The sequence below is a fragment of the Sceloporus occidentalis genome, unplaced genomic scaffold (assembly GCF_023333645.1).
Source record: "Sceloporus occidentalis isolate IW3139 unplaced genomic scaffold, rSceOcc1.0.p SCAF_2, whole genome shotgun sequence".
NCBI classification, from domain to species: Eukaryota; Metazoa; Chordata; class Lepidosauria; order Squamata; family Phrynosomatidae; genus Sceloporus; species Sceloporus occidentalis.
Genome location: NW_028316982.1, coordinates 55,987,601 through 56,009,350, shown reverse-complemented (window position 1 = coordinate 56,009,350; position 21,750 = coordinate 55,987,601). Strand labels below are relative to the sequence as shown.

General features: G+C 39.8%; 1 protein-coding gene across 6 annotated transcripts in view; it reads right to left on the bottom strand.

Moving 5' to 3' along the window:
* The window catches only part of DGKD (diacylglycerol kinase delta), an 85,683-nt gene extending 63,933 nt beyond the window's left edge, over window positions 1-21,750 (bottom strand). For 4 of the 6 annotated variants that reach the window (XM_089509525.1, XM_089509524.1, XM_089509527.1 and 1 more), the window contains exons 1-3: window positions 21,586-21,665; window positions 4,923-5,033; window positions 3,642-3,722 (exon numbers count right to left, since the gene is read on the bottom strand). In XM_089509525.1, the coding sequence (XP_089365651.1) occupies window positions 3,642-3,722; window positions 4,923-5,015 (174 nt within the window). In that variant the 5' untranslated portion in view covers window positions 5,016-5,033; window positions 21,586-21,665. Of the gene's footprint in view, window positions 1-3,641; window positions 3,723-4,922; window positions 5,034-9,510; window positions 9,577-21,585 lie in introns of those variants that run through there. The other 2 variants (XM_089509522.1, XM_089509523.1) reach the window with 2 other exon arrangements.

Here is a 21,750-nt window from a genome sequence, read left to right as displayed (position 1 = left end):
AATTTTGACCACTCACTGCATTATAACTAGTTTTCTCTTAAATAATCTGTAATGTCAAATGTGGCATTCATACTGTAATTGTAAAAAAGGTAATTCATAATGGAGAGTAAAAGATATTTCAGATAATTTTTGTTGTTTATTCCAAAGTAAGTGTCTAGAAATTAAACCATAAACCTTAACCATAAACAAGAATTTTGGTGCTATACCCACTTCAATGTCTATGTACAATATCTTTGAGAACACCCATATGGTCTCTCTTTCTCTCTCCCTCTTTTCAGACAAAAAACAAACAAAAACAAACCCCTACAACTGGCCTAATTTTTAAAAGAAAATGTGGAAGGAGGGGAGGGGGGGTCTGAAGCTTCAAAGGGCTTGAAGAGATGCACTTAAGGGTCTGATGAGCTGCATGTGGCCCATGGGCTGCATGTCACCAACTCTGCACTAGGATTTTGTTTCAGTAAGGAATGAGAACAGAATATGGTGTCTCAGTGGTTTAGCAGGAAAAGTGGATTTGGGGAAACAAAAGGAAGGTGTTCAGGAAAAGCAGTTCCTGTGCAGTAAAGGAGAGAAGGTGGGATCATTTGAGGAAGCAGAATGACTAAGAATGATGCAGTTGAAAAAGGAAAGGTCATGGGCAGGATGTGAAAGCACAGATGATGAAGATTAAAGTGCAAATGATTAATGCCAGGTACTAGGAGTGGACAAGATGGCACAGCAGAGGAATTTAAGGAAGGATATCATGGAGTCAAAGCAAGAAAAGAGGTGGATTTCTCCTGAACTGTCATCCCTGCCTATATTTAGCTACTGAATATTGAGAAATATCTGTATCTCTCAGGCCCTGTCTGCACAGGCCAAATAAAGCATCCTCTCTCTCCATTCCCACTGTGAGGAGTCCGGATGATGCAGAGCCCAATCACCAGTTCTGGTGCAGACAGTCCAGACAAAATCTGTCCAGTTCAGCACCAAACCCAGGGTATAACATCCTTAAAAATCAGTTTTTAAAAACAGATTCTTTGCTCCAAATCCCTCTGTTGCAATGCCAAGTGGGTGTTTACAACATGTCCCATTGTGCCACCTGGTGCAACTGCAGTGAGTTGCTCACTCTGACGTCAGAACAAGGTGCCCAGCCATGTGATCAATGCTGGGTGACTTGTTCTAACCTCAGAATGAATGGCACAGAAGGATGTGTATGTTAACAGCTGACCAGCATCACAATGGAGGGCCCTAGGTAATGGGAGGACATCAGGGCAGCTTTGGGGTCATAATACTCTGGGCTGATTTCAGAATAGTCTGGCTAGTGCAGACACCAACTTAGGTTGTAGCCCAAAATATCTTGAAGGCATCAGGTTAAATTTTGGGGGAAAGGATAGAGTTTTTAAAATTAAATAAATCAGCCCACTGAATTCACAGCAATTTTAATCAATACTAATAGTGACCTACCAACAACAATATTCTTGAAATTAAATTTCAAATTAAATTCCTCCATACTAACTGTCATCCTTCAGCCTGTGAGGAAGTGAACAGGCAGGCCCAGCTCCATCAGGGCTAGCCTGAAGAAGAAGAGTCCTCCTTCCAGTCCCATCCGCCTTGGTCCAGGCCTCAGAGGGAGAGAATAACCACTGGACCTCATCCCCTTTCCCACCACCATTTCCTTCTCCTTTTGTGTCGTGTCTTTTAGATTGTAAGCCTGAGGGCAGGGAACTGTCTAATTAAAAATAATAATTGTATGCCGCTCTGATAGCCTTTAGGGCTGAAGGGCGGGGTATAAATACCATAAATAAATAAAATAATAAATAAAATAAAAAACTTCCAACATTTCAAAAACTTAACATAGATTCTTCCAATCTCTACACTAATACAAGATCATCTATATCAAAATGTTTGTAAGATCAACCCCCAGTATACAAAATATATACTACAGTATGAGTAGAAAAGATAGAGAAATGTTGGTACATCACAACAACATAAGTGAGACCAGACACATGTTTCTGAAAGCCAATAAAAGCAGGGGGGAAAGTTTTTTAAAACATAACTACTGTAATGTAAAATTCAACACTGAAAAATACAATGCATGTGCATATCCAAAATAAAACAATATATCAATACATTTCTCACTGTATTCTGAAATTAAAAGTAAAAAGGTAAATGTATTCCCTGTTCACAACTTCGTCAAGTTGTGTTCAGCCATAGGGGGCAGTGCTCATCTCTGTTACTAAGCCAAAGAGCCAACGTTGTTTGAGACTATTCTGTGATCATGTGGCCAGCATGACTGCACAGATAGCTGTTTACCTTCCTACTGGAGTGGTACCTATTTATCTACTTGCAATTGCATGCTTTTGAACTGCTAGGTTGGCCTCTGAAATTAAGCACATTTTAAAAAAAATCAGTAAGTCGGGTTACAGACCGCCCTCAAGCGGCCGTTTTCCTGCCGCCGCCATTCGCTGCGGCCAGACTGCGAGGCTTCCCGGCGCAGCAAAAAAGGAGTGCCAAAATGGCGCTCCTTTTCAAAACATGGAAGTGGCGCCGTGAGGGGCGAAGCATGCCCTCGCGGCGTCACTTCCGCCGCGACACGTCTGGACGCTATGCGTCCAAGACGTCAAAATGGTGGCGCCCATGTGGATGGGCGCTGCCATTTACGACGTGCTCCGCGCGTACTACAGAGAAAGTCTGTGAGGAAGGTAAGACCCTTCCTAACCCTAATACAGCCCTTCCTAGCCCTAGCACGCACGGAGCGCGTTGTAAGTGGCGGTTTGTAACCCGCCTATGTTTTTCAAGTCTGAAGATAATAGAACTGCAAAAGTGCAGAAAGCAAAATAGAATTCTCAAAGAGAAAACTATAAGTTATACAGGCCCTGTACATACCTTCTCCTCTGGTCTGGCCTGCTGACAGAAAAAGAACCCACAAAAAGTGGTTTTTTCTTGAGCCACGTCGTCGTCGTAATGAGTGCGTCATTGGCGCACTCGTTACGTAAGTGTCGCTCGGTGCTGTGTGGACACCATGTGGCGCATACGTAACAATGGCAACACTCATGTATACAGGGTGCTGCCATTGTTACATCCTCGTCACGTGCGAGGGTTGGGGGGCATGTGGCTGCACTGCCTCAAGGCAACCCTAGCACATGATGAGGGCGTGCTTTCAGGCCCGTCTGTTCCGGTTCATAGAAACTGAGTAAAGAACTCCAGTGATGTTGCCCATGGAAGAGTAACAAAAACAGTCCAGTCCTTTTAGTTTGCTAGACACGTTTCATAACATTCATTTGCAAAATGTTCCTTAACTGATCAAAGAAAAACGACTTCTTTATCTAAGCTAAAATTACCTCATACTTTTCACAAAAGTACTTTTTTTGTCAAACTCTATATTCTATCCACTTTTCCTAACAACCTCACTACAAGTTAGTAATTTTTGGTCAAGTGAGAAAAACAGGCAATAGGGAGGAGTGGGATCTTCAGGGGGAAAAAGCAGCGGGTAGAAGCGTTCTCTTAAACTACCACCCTCTAATCCCATTTTGCACAGTGGAGGTAAATGCAAATTGGGATTGCTACAGAACCAGAATACATACTTTCATTCCACACAAAGTCTGCATAAGTAAATGTTGAGAAAAATCTAAAAATACAATGGGACATAGTATGAGAGATCCTACCGTGAAGCTGTTGTTGACATTTTTAGTGCTGGATTCTGCTACACTGGCATCTGTTAGATCCACCTCATCAAAAATGATTGACTAGAAAATGAAAAATTAAAGAAAAATCAGTTACATTCATTAATTAATAACAAAAGGCGGCTGCCCAACAACATAACATGTCAAGTTTTTATGTACTTCTAGGGATTTTTCCAATCCTACCTTGAATTTTTATCAAATACAGGGATTCCCTATCATATTTCACTACTGTAATGTGCTCTGGGATAAGAGAGGTGTGAAAGTTACCTTTTAAAATCAACAAGAAAGAGCAAGGTAATTTTACTGTGATAACAAGTGACAGTATATAGTTATTTTCAGAGACTACCTTTAAATGCATTTAAAGAAACATTTGACAGGAATTTTTCAAGTATTATGACATTCTTTTATAAATCGTATGGATTTTTTTCTTTCTCAAAAAGCTAAGAAAAATTAATGGAATAGTAATGAACAGTACCAAAAGTAATGTGCCAAGTTAACTTTTCTCAGGATTATAATGAGTTACAGAAACAGGTTATTTAAAAATGTTTGTAATCAGTAATGGATCAAATTATTTTTGAAAAGTTACTTCCAAGCTCTTAAAGAGGGTGATATAAACTTGTAGAGCAACATCCTTGATGCCAACTATAACTTTACTGTTCCCATTAAGCCACTGCTTGTGCAGTAAGCTATGATGTAGCCAAACAATTCAAAGACAAGCATGCCCCACTTATCTAAGAGAATATCATTCTTCTACAGGAAATAAGCAGCCCCCAGGTAAGTACAGGGAATTCTCCAACTGTAAACAATTATTTCACTATGTAATTTTTAAGGTGCAGGGTGACTGAATGTTAAGCCTTACCCTAGGGACTATTATAGGAAACGAATAAATAACGATTCTAAATAATCTCATCTAAACCTATCAATAACAAATTATTTCAGTTCCCCAGCCACAAAATACTGTACATCTATCCTTCCATAATCTTCCTTTGCCCTTAGGCACATGGCCTACCCTTACAAATATGCATATAAAACTCCTAACATACCAATGAAATTTAATGTCAATTCTTATCTTGTGTTTTTAAAACATTTTCTAAAATCCTAAATTAGTGAGCACTGCAATAAACTGTGAGAATTTAGTATCCATGTTTTAAATAAATAAATAAAACATGTACTGCAAATATCATGGATAAAACCTTCTGTAGTGAAATGAGGATGAATGGGTTCTTTTATACTAAGATTTTATGAGATTACTCAGCAACACACCTTTGCAGTTTTCGCATAGTAAAGAGTTCGACCTCGCAATTTGAAGTATCGCCTCTTCCAGCGCTGGAACGAGCTGGTCTGTTTCATCAGCATGCCCTCTTTTATAATTGTCTAGAAAACAAGAAAATAAAGCCTTTATATGCAGCTCACTTGTCTGCCCTTGTCCTCTGCTCACCACAAAACAGAAGCAAAGTGTGATTGTACACTTTCAAATCTGAAATAAATATTATTTGTTGTTTCACTGCCCTCTGGTGGAAACACCCAAAACATTTACCAAAAAAAACCCCTGAGCTGGCAATCTTATCTGTATCCAAATGCAGTAAACAATAGTCCGATGCACAGCGCAGAGATTCCTTTCCTGTGTGCGGAGAAATGTTATCATGGTGTGAGAAGGATACGGTTTTTCAGACTAGTTAAACTGAACTTCTCAGATATTTGATACTGACATAAAAAAACATAAACACCTCAGAGTTTGAGGTCACAGTCTTGCCCTGTCCGATCAGGGCTCTGAACTCACTTCTTGGAATAAAGTTAGTACTGTACACACCAGGCTACCACATGTAAAGCTATCAGGATCTGACTACCACAGGAAATGATCTGCATATTTAAGGGAGGGAAGAGAGCAGCAATAAAAAAGCAGGAATAATCTTTCAAGCCTTTATATTTGCTATTTTTTAAAAGATATTCTTGGCTCTGACTCATGGCTTTGCTGGCTGGCTGCCATTTCCCAAGACTGAAGTGCCAAGTCTGTCTCCACACAAGAGTTCTGGCATTTTTCCCCTTTCTTTTACTGCTCCAAAGCTAGCCACACACACCACTCATTCACATAATATGCATATCCAGGCTACAATGCTATATTTAGCCCACATTCATTTAGTTGTTCTTTAGCAGGCACATTTGTTACCCCAGCTGAAGAAAGATAATAAATACTAAGTACATTAAGATGTGTCCAAAGTGGGATCTTAAAACCTAATCAAAGTCTCCAAACTGCAAACAAAAGCTTCAGCATTAATTCATTACCAATGCATAGCTCCTGCCATCAGCAAGTGACATAATATGGAGTTTAAATGCTCCATTAAACACTCTCTGCTCCCAAGGAAAACAGCACTCTAGTAATTTAAGCAGTCAAGTCAAGGGACACATCACTGGGAGAAAGTACTGCAGCAAATTTCTTAGGGGCTCTTCAGACCTTTAAGGGTAGCCTGGGGACAGAGTTGGGACATCGCATCCACACAACGCATGCCCCAACTCCGTCCCCCAGGTGCGTCATGGCACTCCTCCGCTGCTGCGCTGTGGCTATCACACTCTTTCTAGGGTGCAAAAAGCGAAAGGTCGGATTGGGGCGTGGTGTGCAGTTGCCATGGCCCCTATCCAGCTAGGAAAGGGGTGCCTTCCCTCCATTCCTTAGGGGCTATGTGTACAGCCTCACAGTTATCTTTTAGGCCAAACAGCAGTACAGTAGACCCTAGTTATACACTGATCCCCCGTGGATAACAAAATCTGTGGATGCTCAAGTCCCATTAAATATAATGACATAGCAAAATGGTGTCCCTTATAAAAAATGGAAAATCAAGGTTTTATATTTGAAATTTATACTTTTTTGGAACATTTTCAAACTGTGGATGCTTGAACGTGTATAAAAAATCCATGTATAAGAAGGGCTGTCTGAACTTTATTAACTTTGTTGCATTGCCCTGCTAAACTAAATGTTCTCCCCGATTAAATAAATCCAAGACCACGTCCAAACTGCAGAAATAATCCAGTTTGACAACTCTTTAATTGCCCTGGCTCCATGCTATCGCATTCTGAGGCCACAACAAACTCCAAATTCTCAGAATTTGATTGCATGGAACCAGGGCAGTTAAAGTGCTATCAAACTGGATTATTTCTGCAGTGTGGATGCAGCCCTAGAGTGAGGGTAACAGCCCTCTTGTGTGAAATGAAATACAACAAAAGACAGAGAAGTGTATACAACTCTGAGGTTCTTTGGTTTAATTTATATTGATTAACTCAGCAGGAATATTGACCTCCAGTGGTGTAATGTGATGTGACCTCCTTGGAGAAATGTGATGAAAAACTTGGGCCCAGCATTTATGAGTTATCTCTAAAACAAATGGGATAGTACATTTTTAATGCACTGGACAAGCTGGGCATATGCTCCAGAAAAATGTTACCTGAAAACTATCTTATTTCTAACTGTCCCCACACACCTACTTTAGCCATTTGCTGTATATCAATCTCCAGAAAGCTAAAAGACCTTGTCCAACTTTCAAATATCTCTTTTCATCACTGGCTCGAGATGATACTGGGTGCATTCAGGCAAGTGGCTACTTATAAGCATGGAATAAATTATATAAAATTAAAAGATGCCCGCTCTCCTTAACAGCTGCAGGTTTTCACATTTTCCTTTGCTCAGCTCCTGTTATCTCAGGAACCATAGCAAGAAAATGAAACATCATTAAAAAACAAGTGTGCAATATCCTCATTTTGCATCTAAGTCAGAGTAACCTGAACTAGAAAGTGAAAACAGTGAAATGCTTCCATGATTCTTCTACTACTTTCAGTGAGATTCCCACCCCCATATTTGAAGTCAGTAATGCGCCGGGAATGGACTGGAGCCACAATGTTTTTACCACACATTTTTTTGAGAAAAACAGCACAATTAGCAGAGAATACAAAATTTCTAACGGATGGATATATTCATTAGATTTTTCAAAATCCTTATTTTACTAACCATCTATTATAAAGTTTTAAAATTTAGATAAAAGCATTTGCTCTTTTTGTGGTTTACTGCTCTCAAGATGGCTTTGACTCATGGCAACCCTATGGATGAGACATCTCTAAGTCCCTATCCTCCATTGCTCTGCTTAAGTCTTGTAGATTTACGTTCATAACCTTCCCAATTGAGTCTAGCCGACTGGTGTGTGATCTTCCTCTCTTTCTACTGCCCTCAACCTTCCCTAGCATTACTGTCTTCTCAAGTGAGTCATGCCTTCTCACGATGTGGCTCAACGACAAGAGCCTCAGTTTTGTCATTTTGGCTTCCAGGGAGATATCTGCTTTCATTTGTCTTTCTGTCTGCCCACTGTATCCTTAGCACTCTCCTCCAGCACCACATCTCAGATGAGTTGATTTCTTTCTTATCCATTTTTTTCACCGTCCAGCTTTCACATCCATACATAGTGATGGAGGAGCTATGGCTTGGACAATTCTGACTTTGGTGTTCTCTTGTATGTTTTTGTTCTTTAGGATCTTTTCTGATTCTTTCATTGCTGCCCTTCCCATTCTGTGTCTTCTTCTGATTTCTTGGTTGCAGTTGCCATTCTGATCAATGTTTAATCCTAGGTATGGGAACTCTTTAACTATTTCTTTATTGTCTAAGTTGCATTTATGTATTTTCTTCCATGGTCATTATTTTTGTTGAAAATAAAAGCAGTATTTCCATTTAAAAAATCATGACTTATACAAAGTCTCTTTTTTCCAGTCAGAATCTGACACTTTAGTAACCTCCATATTAGGCAATCTAACATGTTAAGCAAAGAAACTGGCTAATTGCAGCCTTTCTACCTCCAATGAAAATCCCAGAGATGGAGCCAACCAAAAGGGTAACTACTCCCTTGTTCTTCTTCTCTTGCGTGCGCACACACAAAGATCCTCCACTAGCTCCTTCTCCCAGTGAGTCTACACAATCCGTACCACTCACCAAACAATTTAGAAAAAGTTCTGAGTAATCAAATGCAAATTTCATGTGAAAATGTTAAAAGAAAACATGGGAAGAGCTACTGTGATGACATGTAGGTGAATTAATTAAAACAACTGATGGGACAAAAGCTGGAGAAAAGAAAGCATAATTTTTATTATTTCCATTATCAAGTAGATAAATTACGTAGGTGTTTAATAAACACAATGCTAGAGCAAATATAGATATAATATTATCCTATTTCATTCCCTACACCAAAAAGGTATTGGACATAACTATCTCCCTCCCTCAAAATATCAGAAAGCAAGCTTGAGAATATTTACTGATATGTTTCTGTAAATATATGTCCAAGGGAAGACATTCAATAAAATTTACAAAGATACAAGTGGGAATGAATGATTCAAGATTTGAAGAGCAATCACAGAAACGAGTATCAGTTCTTATATTGATAGCAGATCCTGCATCATAGTTAATCTTCTTTTCTGGAAGTTCCTACTTATGCATCTTGTTCAATGAAACATTTCAAGTTCAGCCAGCAGTATGTCAGTTCCAATTGACATTTAATTAATCTTTAGTTTAAGCACAAATTTGTAACTTCAATAATCTTTACCCAAATCCTGTTTTACTCTGTTTACTTATATTTTTGTGGTCTGATGCCCCACCTATTTCCTATCCATTCAAGGTGGATACAGAGCAAACTCACCTGTATAAATGATGAGCACTCGTCCATTGTTTTTAAATAATAGCCTTTCAAAGAAAGCACATCAGAAAAGCTGTCATCCTGCCCCTCCTTCTAATAAAAAAGCATTTTGCCACTTTAGACCACCTGCAGAAACTTTATAGGTAACACAATTTAAATATGGAAGGCCAGCAAAAAAAAAACCTTACATAGCGGTTCTGCTGCCTCTTGCACAACACTGATGCTGCCAGGAGAAAGAATAAGCCCGTAGTTTACAGCTGCCCATTTCTGCAAGAGAGCTGCTGTTCTATTTATAGGCAGACAGCTTAGTAAAGACTTTGGTGGGTTCGGGCGGAAAGGACTGGAGATAAGATCAAGATGACTTTATAGCTTTTTTTTCCAGACATGGCTGCTTTTCTTCAGCTTCATGTTTATTTCCCAGCTAGCATGTTGCTCAGTCCTGTCAACAGCAGGGAATGCCTTAAAGCAATGAGTTCCAAGGAAACGTAAAAGTTGAAAGCAACTTCTCTCCCCTTTACAATGCTTGAAAGACCGAAAAGCCTTTTAATGTGATCCACATCCAATTGATAAAGGGAATAAGCCTCTTACTCTGCCTTTTCACACTAAAATGAACAACTTTATGACAGGGACTTCTTCATTCCTGCTTCTGATTGTATGAAGCAATGAGATTTAATTATATATATATATATACATCAGTACTGAAAATCAGTATTCCATAAAATTAAAAACAATTATCATTAAATTCATTTGAAATCCAACATTGTGAGGGTCCCAAAGGGTATTGCAATTCCTCCAAGCAGGAATAAGTGCCTGCCAAAAATGGTACAAATTGCTTTCTTTCCTCTTTCATACTGAGAGTGGCTTCTGTATACACCAGAATCCTTAGTGTTCTACTCTAGTTAATAAACGATAGAGTCAATTGATAATTCTACTTTCTTGGCTTACTATTACGGATCTATGCAGTCCTGCCTAGTGCTATCATTTTCTAACAGTGCAGGAATTACTGATAAAAACATAACACTATCAAGGCAAAGGTTGGTACTAATTGCAGAAAGATTCCTCCTTCCCAACAGCCCTGTGCATGGTGTTAATGACTACATAAAACCTACCAACAATATTGCACAGTCTAGTTGATGAGATTTGTTCTTCTAGTAAAATTTATTAGGGACTGTAACATCATGCAGAGCTGTAGAAAGAGAGAGGAGGTTTCTACAATTTGGTTGATACTTTGCATTCAATTTCGAATCATTACAGACTAATCTTACAAGCAACAAGACTACTTTTAACTAAGGGCCGGAGCAGATGGGCTCCATCACGAAAAAGTGGCTCCATCATGTATTATCTGAAAGTGGGTCAAAACCCTGCTGTCCACACCACCTGCACTGAAGGCGGCCTGAACAGCCATGGGCTGTCTGCACCACATGGCATCAAGCCACACCGTGCAATTTAATTTTTTTTTGCCACCTGCCCATCTTCCATGCACGCAACGCACAAACACACCACCAGCGACCTCCAATTACCTCCCTCTTCCCACCCAGATGCCATCCCCCTCAGATGATCGACCACAATGTCACATGTGCGATGCACTGCTTGTACAATGTATCAGTGCATTGGTGTGCCTAGTGGCAAAGCACAATCATCACAACCCCTTCACCCCATGCCCCCTTGTTGGTTTGTGTATGCTGCAATTATATCCACTGCATTACTGGCGATTCCATTTTTGCAGTCTGTACTAGCGCCGGGCTGTTTATATGCCAGTGTGAAGATGCACATTTTCCACCGAGTCAGAGTATTCCAGGTTCTTTGTGCTCCAGTTTTTAGCCTCGTAGCACGGCTTTGTTTCGCTTCCCAACTGCTTTCACCTTGTGCGTCATCTAAATGCCCAGCCTTCAAAGTAGCTGGGACCTGCTTTATTTTGCCCATGTTTTCCCTCTAAGTAATAATCTTTCAAGAAGAGTTCATCATATTCAAATATATGTGATAGATGTGAGGCAAACCCAGATCACAAATGCATCTGCTAATAAGTGAACAGAGAGCTTGGAGCCGTGTATTCTTCTCGAAACACGAGCCACACTGGCCCAAATCACCCAGTAAGTGTTACAATGCAGAAAAATCTCAATTTAAGTTGTCACATTCAAGCACAAGCATTGCAATTCTACCTCCCTAACTCTAAATCCTGTAGAAAAAAAGCTTATAGATAGCTTATAACTGATACCTATTAATTCTCAAGCTATCATCAACTTAGCTTTCAATAAACAGGGGAATGATTATTGCCAGGTATCACATAATTTTTAGAGGAGACTCACAGTTACAGTGACAATTTTCAGAAAGGAATTTCCAAAAGGAATTGTTAGCCTTTGTTGTTGTAAAAAATAAAAAGTCTTGTATTACCTCTTAAAGACTAACACATTTACCATGGCAAAAGCTTTTGTGGAATAGATTCCAGTTTATCAGATGTATGAAGTGTCTCACTGTAGCTTGACTACTAAATGCAATTATGATACAATTTTTTTGTAATGTACATATCAACAACACAATACTTTTCAGATCTTGATCCATACTAGTATACTTCACATAAATTCTTGTTTAATTTCATTTGTTTTCCCCATTCTCTTTTTCTTATTTTATAAAACTATATAAAAGTTGTAGTCAAAGATGCACACATGCTGTAACATTTAGCATTATTATGAAGAAATCTTCCATACCCATTTTGGTCTTAATAAAAATTCTCCATAGAGTTATAAAGTATTCATATTTCACTTTTCCAAAATATGCAAAAGGACTAACATAAAAAAAAATCATGAAAATACCATTCAAATACAGTTTTAAAAGGTGTAACCAATAAAGATACAACCATTAGAACAAAACTGAAACCTGCCAACTAAAGTTCACAAAATAACTAATGACCAAAGTCCTTCCTTAAAAATTCCTCACACTATGGAACATGACTGTCAAGAAAGGGGTAAAGTGGCTCTTTCTAGGCAGGAAATTGCTACATCTGTGGGGCAAACAAAGAAAAGCATCTCTCTCCTTCCCTCTGCAGTATCTGCAAATAGCATATTAAGATTTTTTTAAAAAAATTCTCTCAGACGTGTGACCAAAGTAATCTGAAATCATTTGGATCTTGGCTCATGATAACTTGAGGCAACATGTTGGTACCCAGATAGACAGTTTCTGGCTAAGAAGATTTTTAAAAGCAATTATGAATACACCAGCACAGTTAGCCCTCCATATCCACGGATTCTTCAACCATCAATTCAGCCATCCACAGTTTGAAAATATTAAAACAAATATATTCCAAAAAACAAATCTTAATTTTTGCCATTTTATATAAGGGATACCATTTTACTATTTCACAGTCCTAAGGACTGGAGTGTGGCTATGGTGCGGCTTCCGGACTCTAAGGATGCATACATCATTTAAACAGCATATTTCCAAAATGACCCGAAGCAGCTTTATTTTGGCCTGTCTGTATGGGCCCATAGATTACTATAATCCAAAAACCTGACTGGGCTGAAACAATGAAAAAATATGGCCTCTTTTAAAATCCAAAGCTAAGCCTACTTACAAATGAACCTTGTTTGGGCCTGAAAAAACAAGATACAAAATCATGTTGAAGCGGGTCTGCAAAACACGATTTTTACAAGTTGCGATTTATTGTTACATAAATACCTGAAAGATAGCAGATCCTGTTTGATCTTTGGAAGCTAACCAGGATCAGCCCTGGTTAATACTTGGATGGGAGACCACCAACTAAGATGGGATGCTGTAGGCTGTATTTCTGAAGGAGGACATGGCAAAACCACCTCTGAGTATTTGTTACCTAAGAAAACCCTATGAAATTCATGGGGGTTGCCATTGGCCAGGTGATTTGAAGGCATATACATATCTACACAAATCACTTATTGTCAAACTAGAGAAAGGGCAGGCTTGCTTCTAAAGCAGTGGTTCCCAACCTGTGGGTTGGTACCTCTTTGGGGGTCGAATGACCCTTTTATGGGGGTCGCCTAAGACCACTGGAAAACACCTATTTAATTAAAGTTATGAAGTAGCAACGAAAATAATTTCATGGGTTTGGGTCACCACAACATGAGAAACTGTAATAAAGGGTCGTGCCATTAGGAAGGTTGGGAACCACTGTTCTAAAGGATGCTGCACCACAGAAGTGCGGGGTAAATCTGTAAATCTGAGTGCTGATCAGATCAGGGAAGCAAACACAGACAGTTAATTGCCTCGTGGTCATCTGGAAACCAAAACCATGATGTAGGAGCCTCATTTGGTATTCTTTACTTTTATGTGCTTCTTTCTGTTCAATGAGGGTAGCATACCTGCTTCTCTTCAAGGCCAAGAGTGAGTATCTCACTGATCAGCATGAGCTCCAACCTGGATCTTCCAAGTTCCAGTCCAACCATTAATCACTGCATCATGCAATCTCCCTGGGTCCTATTATGGTACTAGTAAACATGGTCTCACACTGTGTTTAAACTCAATCATTCTTTCCATGTTCATGAATGCAGAATGTATTTGGCCAGAAGAAAAGCAACTTAAGAAAATGTAGGGCAAATATGTGACTACATAAATCCTTTCTGTAGCCCCGCCATTCACACACAGAGGCTCAAATAAAACTGCCTGAGCTACTTTAGGTCTCACATTTCTATTTTCAGCTAAGTGTCTAGTACTTTTTAGAATCTGGGTTGCTGTTGCTTCTTACCACATCCTCAAGTAAACCATGCTCTTAAAAACAGAGCAAAGTAATGAAATAAAGAGCATCTGTTTTGGGGTGATTGTCTTAAAGTAACAAATCAAAACTCCAGAAAAGGGAAAACAATAAAAAAAATCAATATATTACAGGTTGCAATGCATAACTTAACATAATTAAGAGGTAATTTATTTCCTGTTACCAAAAAAAATCTGCATTCATGTGTACTTATTTGTTTTTAATGCATTAGGTATTTTACAATCTTTAGCTTGCTTTTAACCTCTAAAATCATGCAAGATTTTAGATTTGAGAGCTTGACTGCTTTTTTAAAGCAGTCAAGATTAGCAATGTTCTGGATCTCCTCTGGCAGGCCATTCCATATTTTGTTGATTCAGACAAAGTAGAGTCCAACCCCACTCTACCTTTCTAATCAAAGTCAAGGGTTAGTGATAGAACATGTGAATGTCCAAGTAAATCTTGGCACCTCAAGCTAAATAGCAAGGCTAATAAAAGTCTCTGCGCAAGATTTTAGAGAGCCAATATCAGACAGAGAATACTATACTGATCAGGGTGGACCACCTTTATATTTTTATATTATAGACAGCAATATCTTTTGCGGACCCCTTCAGGGATTCTGTGAAAAAGCCAGATTTTTTTCTTCTGTTTTCTCCCTGTTATTTTGAAAACTATATTTAAATACATGTTTCTGAGGAGAGAGTCCTTCACTTTCATCAGATTCCCAAAGGGGTTCACGATTACCATAAAGTTAAGAACTATGCTCTACTGTCCACTCAAATCCCATGTCCTTTTAAATCCCAGTTGCTATCAGCAACTGTTTCACAATTTGCTTTCTCTGACCCATACCATCTTTGCAAATTGCACTTACCATTGATTGTGAAACAATACTATGCATAGGTCAATGAGCTTCAGCAAAACCATTGCAGTCTCAACAGAAGCCAAATCCAGAAGTCATTTTGGTAGATTGTGAAAGATCATGAAAGTGTCATACCAATAGATGATATGGATTTATGAAATAGTATTGCTTCTCTTTCTCCCTCTTTCTCACACACACAGATTGCAATTTTTCTTCAAAAAAGCCAATTTGGAACTTCAGTCACTGGTAAAGGCTATCATTTGGATTTCCACTAAGACAAGGCTGGACAACCTCTGGCTCTCCAAACAGAATTAAGAATAAAATTATCATCATCTAGTTTCACTACGTTGGGCCTATCTTAGTTTCACCTAAGTTCCACATAGAGGACATGGTTCCCTATCACAGGGCAATGAGAGCAAGCAATATTTATATGCTAGAAAACATCTTCCATTTATTGATAAATTGATAAATACAAAAACAGGAGTCTTTGACTACTTTTGTGAATTTGGATAATAAACAAATGTAATTGAATATTCTGACTGGACACAATTCAACCCTTATGACTGGCTTGAAACTGCAGACTTTTTGTTATCTTGCTAATGGCAGGGGAACAAGAAAATCACTTTCTTGAGATCTGAACACTTCCAGTCTGAGAAAAAGGTAGCATAGAAATGAAATACTGTAAATCTAAACACAATGAATGAAACTAGTGTGGCTTACAGTGCAATTCTGTACATTACTACTCAAAACTAAATGTCATAGTTCTATGAGACTTACTTGCATGTAACCATGCATCAGATTGCAACCTGAGCAGCTCAAGATTAACAGCAAGATTGCTTCCACAATAGCATATGATAAATCACACAAAAATGTTATTAGATCATTATATTCCTGTTTTCTATGCTGTTCTGTGTTTTTACATTTTCAGATCCAGCTATTTTTGCTCTGTTATAAACAGTAGTCCATCTTCTTAAAGTCCTTTAAAGAGAATCTTTATTTTAAATATTATTTTATTTTAAATATCATTGTTTTAAATATAATGCTTTCTGTTTGTATATTCAGTCCATTTATATTTACTTATTTCAGTACTGTACTGAACCAGCTATTTAATCAGGTTTTTGTGGGGTAGGTGGATGGGAATTAATTACTGACTTCTTTTCATTTTTCCTCTTTTCTTTCCATCACATCAAAAGAGTTCAAAAGCTCTAACACAGGGTGCTGCCAAGTTTCAGAATGCAAATAATATTCCATAGATATATGAATGTCTTAACGTTTTTATATGATATTACAATACGACCTTCCATATCCACAGAGGATACATTCCCGTATTTATTGTTGAAATGCAAAAGCACATATAATCACTTTTTATGTTTTTATTTCTTTTGGTATATTTATCTTTCTAGAATTTTTATTGACATCATTTCTTTACACCAACCACTATGTTAACACCATGGTTTGAAAAGCCAGTTAATTAATCTCTGAACTGCGCTCCTCCAAGTAGGAGCAAATATGAAACATGAATATGCAAAATGAAGCTTTCAAAAAACATTGGAAAGATCTCTGCTAAATCACTTATCTTTATCTTGAAATTGTAGAAAGATTCTGGTAATGTGGAAGCAACCTTCTGGATAATATAGAATACTGGCTGATGTGAAGAATCTGTTTTCACTTTCATCTAAATTTGGACAAGCTATGCCTCAACAGCATTACAGGGCTCTAAGGCATTAACCCCAGTAAACTTTAAGAAACTCTCCAAACTTCATGTATTGCTAGAAAATGTACTTGCTATTTATTCATTTGTTCTTCCTTTCCATCTCTCATTAGAAAAGAAAAGATGACTAACATTAGAAGGAATACAGATGTAGAAAAGTTTTAAGTAATGAAAATAGCAAGTCACAAAATAATTCAGTTGCTAATTCTGAAACACTGTGAGTTGCCTTTAGGATCTGATGCTGCTTAGCTAAAGATTTTCAACAGATTAAAGCAATGGAAGCTTAATGGCTATACACAATTTCTGTTTATAATCCTTGTACTTAAAATGTTTATATTCGCATAGAACAAGCAGAGTGTTTAGGCTTTTTACAGTCACATTGACGTAGGAAATGATGCAAAACACTGGAAATGATTAAGTGGGAATTCACACTAGAGTTCAAACCTTATTTGAACTACAACAAAATATAAAGTACTCATAAATTCTGTATCTAAAATTACTATAGTGAAAAATCTAGTGCTTGTGTATCTCTTTCTCTGTCACAGCAATGTTTAAATCTCCAAATTACATCCATGAGACTGCTGCATCCTCCTTCCTCCCTTTTAAGAGTCACTGCAAAAGTGGGACTCTGAAGTCTACTACAGCAATTATCAAGTCCACTATATCAATACTATTACGGAAGCAGACACTCAAACATCTATCCTGAAACACAATGAAGTTCAAGGACTTTCTCTACTTGGAAATTTGACAGTCGCCACCTTCCAAACACAGATAATGTTGATTTGGCTGTTTGTGTTAACAGTGATAACCAAACAATTACTGAACATTTTACAATGTATGACTGTAAACCAGCACCTAAAAAGAAAACATTGCTGAGCACTAATATTACAGCTTCAGCAGTGGGCTTGACTATGCTTTATGAATTTTTCCTCTGCCGAGCTAATCAATGAACCCATACTGCTTTATGTACATTTGTTTGTTGTTTGCTGTTAACTGCCATCGAGTCAACCCCAACTCATGGCCACCCTATCGATAAGACCCAAGCACTTCTTGGCCTCCAGGAAGAATTCTGGCTTGATCTGTCCAAGGACCACTGCATTATAAATTAAAATTGACTTTTCCACCTTAAACTGAAGCCTGTTCTCCACACTTCATTAACCAAGAAGAAGAAAACTTGTCTTGCTCAGAAACGCAATTCAGCATATCCAGGTTTCACAATCTTCTTCAAATATATATATAAACATGCCCAGAAAAGCCCTTGAAATTTAGTCTTCCTAAATTTACTAAAGATCAGAGTACACAAGACACTGTTTACTGAAACTGAATGTATATGCATTAGATTTTAAAAGCCTAACACATGGCTAATCTGGCTAATACTCCCAAGGTACACAGCAGGGACCTGAGATGCTGAGTTCACAACCTTGTAGCATAAATGTGCTCTCTGTGTGCCAGAGGCACTTCTGATAAGATCACTTCCTTTTTTCCCCTCCTATGGTTCAGTGTTGTTAATGGTGTTGCAACATACAGAAATTTGACATTGCAGAGTTTCTTGGCAGGGAGATACAGAAGTCGGGATATTTCCCAAGCTGTATAATGTGTCATGAGAGATGTGGTGGCATAGCGGTTTGAGCACTGGACTATGATCAGGGTTCAATTCCCCGCTCAGCCATGGACACACACTGGATTATCTTGGGCAAGTCACACACTCTCAGCCTCAGCAACCCTGTGATAGACTTGCCTTAGGGTTGCCAGAAGTCGGAAATGACTTCAAGGCTCATAACAACAACAAATAATGTGCCACTCAAAATAATCACAGGATCCCTGTCAGAATAACACCAATTTTATTTAATGTTTTAAGATGCACAACAGGATGTGAGACACTGAGTTTAAACTACTGAATACAACCTCTGTGTGTGTGTGTGTTCATTGTGAAACATTATTCTTTGTCCAATGTAATAAAAATAACAGAATGGGAGACAGCAAAAGAGGCTTGGGGACAGAGGTTAAGTCTCACAAAAACATAGAGCAACATAACACGAGTCAAGCCCAATGGCAAGCAATCCATGACTAGCTGTGTTGCTGAGACAGAACAGTAGTCACTAATGCAAGCATGAAACACCAAGGAAAGTTCAATTCCCTTTGAGTGGTCGAGGTTCCTCTTTGCAGCAAAACTTCTCTCTGCTCAAGATCAGACAAAAGTAGCACAGGTACCAATCACTCACTCACTCATATGCTAAAGTAAGCAAATGATAACTGCGAGGAGAATAACCGCCTCTGACCTCTAGTCATGCAACTTATCTTTCTTCAGGGTTGAGTAGGGACCAGGCCTAGGTCTGTGAAACAGAAGGAGTGCATAGTGTTCCTTTCCACTACACCACTCAGCCAGAAAGCAGGGATGAGCGAGACCAGTTCTTCCCATTAGGCAAATGAGACAGCCTCCCCAACTATTCCCTCTGAGATTCATCTGGTCATTCTCATCCTTTTGGGCTGGTGTATAGACAGCAATACAATGACCCTTGTTATATGCTGGGGTTTGGTTCCAAGATTCCCTGTGGATAACAAAATCCGTGGATGCTCAAGTCCCATTAAATATAATGACATAGCAAAATGGTGTCCCTTATAAAAATGGTTTGATATTTGAAATTTATACTTTTTTGGAATATTTTCAAACAGTGGATGCTTGAATCCATGTATACAAAAATCAGTGTATAAGAAGGGCTGACTGTATTTGCCTGATGCCGGCCTGGGTGCCTGTCTTGTATTCACCCAAAATGTCCAGCACGATTGGGTTGTGCTGGGAAAGGCTCTGAGACACAGGGCCACAGCCAACTCAGGAAGAGCAGCAAGCAAAAACAGTAAGCAAAGCAGAATTTCAATTGACACACTGCCATACAAAAAAAGGCACTGGTAACAGATACTGTCATGTCTCTTTAGTTACCATCCAACTGTCTCTTCATTTCCACCTATAAACCGAAAGGCAAGAGAAAAGAGACAATAATTAACTTTGTGCACTTGTCTGCTTTCTATCTGGGCAGTGCAGCTGTTAAAAGTGTACTTTCGTGGTCATGTGCCAACTTCTTGACACACCAGCCAGCCATCCAGCAAAACTGACTGGAAGTAAAAGAGACAATCCTTGCTGGCTTTCCTCATTGTTTAGCAGCCTTTCTGGGCAGGCAAGCCCTAGCATTAAGAGAAATGAGGTAGCTCTCTCTCCGTCAGAAGATTTGGAACATCATAAAAAGGGAGTAAACTTATTATTTATTTTTATTGTATTTTGAGAAGAGCTCTAGGGATTTGGTTTCATGTGCCAAAATACCTGGGTGAGCCATGAGCACAATGAAACAAGATCTAGGGTGAATTGGCACCATTTGTTGCTTCGCCTGAAGTAGTAAAGTATCTTGGCCAAGCCTGGCATCTGAGTCGTCATTGTCATGCCACACATTCAGACAGCAGGTGAATGTAAGAACCAAACAGCTACCGCCTCTATTAACCTGTCCAGGTATTTGTATGTGCCCCTTTTCTGGCCAATATCATAGTTAGGACTGGGCTCAGTGTGCCATCCTAGCCATTACCCTGAAGAACAAAAAAGCTGCAACTGCAAGAAACTGCCTCCACGAGTTTAGGTATAAGGAACAAGAGCATTTACACAGCATCAATTGCATCACTGTGATCCTTAGAGAGAGTATGTATCCTTAGCACCAGGGAGTGGAGACAGCCATTTCTACTCCTCTTCCAGGGGGTCCAGGCATCTGAGAAAGCAGACCAAGTCTTCAAAAGCTTAGGCCCAGTTTGCCTCAAAGGTGCTACAAGATCTCTTTGCATACTCAGGGTAACCAGATGTCTTCCCTTTCTAGGATGTATCTTACATGTCATCCTTTGTCCAGGAGGAATCCCACAATCTCCTCCATTTTGACGCTGCAACATGAATTTATATTTCTGTGAGTGTTTTTAGCTTTTGTTTGGTCATGCCCTACCTTTTCCTTGAATCCCTTCCATTTTTGCAGTGCCTTGTCCTCCCTGGCGGCAAAGACATCTGGTCACCCTGAACATATGGATATTCCAGACTAACACCCAATGTCCCTGAATTCCACTCTGATTAGAGGGACCAGCCATCCTTCTTTTCCAGGACATGTCCTGCATTTCAGCTTCTTGTCCAGGAAGAATCCCACAACTTCCTCCATTCTGAACATGCTGCAAGAAGCATGACCAGTGGTCCTCCTTTCCTAGGACACGTCCTCCACTTCACCCTCCTGTCCAGGAGGAATCCCACAAGGTCCTCCATTTTGAATAGGCCTTAGCAGCATGCAGTTCCATATCTATGAGTGGTTTAGCCTCTTATTTAGTCATGTCCTACTACACTTGTTTTTCCTGGAATGTCCTCCATTTTGCGGTGCCTGGTCCTCCTTGGCAGTGAGGACCCCCTTCTGGCCTCCCCAAAACAGGCTCCCTTCAGCCCCACAGAAACTGCCCCTGAATAACAGAGGAGGGGGTGGGGAATAGGCAGAAAAGTGGGGAGGGGTTATAAAGGGTTTGGAACTTACAGTGATCTCCAAACTGTGCCATTTGAGGGGTTTGGGGCTTCATCTCCCAGAAGCCTCAGCCATGTTAGCCAATAGCCGGGGATTCTGGGAGCTGGAGTCCAAAATGCCCTGAAAGAGCCCAGTCTGGGGAACATTATAGTACCCCAAACTGTGCCCTTTAAGAGATTCTGGACTCCATTTCCCAGAAGCCTCAGCCATGCTGGCCAACAGTCTGGCATTCTGGGAGCTGAAGTCCAAGACCCCTGAAAGAGCGCAGTTTGGGGGCCACTGGAAGCCTATGAGGGGGGCATAGAGAGGCGAGTCCTGGGGATGCAGGCCCTGAAGAGGAGCAAAGGGAGGAGGGGGAGGGCTGGGGGCAAGCCGTCTCCTCCTCCTCGTCCCCCCCCCCTCTTCTCCCGCCACCTTCATCCAAGGCCCGACCTCCGCAGCAGCCCTCACCTTCTGCCGGATCTGGCCGGAGGTGGAGACCTTGCGGATGAGCTTCTGAGGGGAACCGGGCTCCTGCTCGGGCTCGCTGTCCGAGGACTCCTCCGCAGCCGCTGTAGGGGCGACGGCGGGGGCCCCGGCCTGGGACTCACAGCAGCCCGCCGCCGCCGCCGCCAT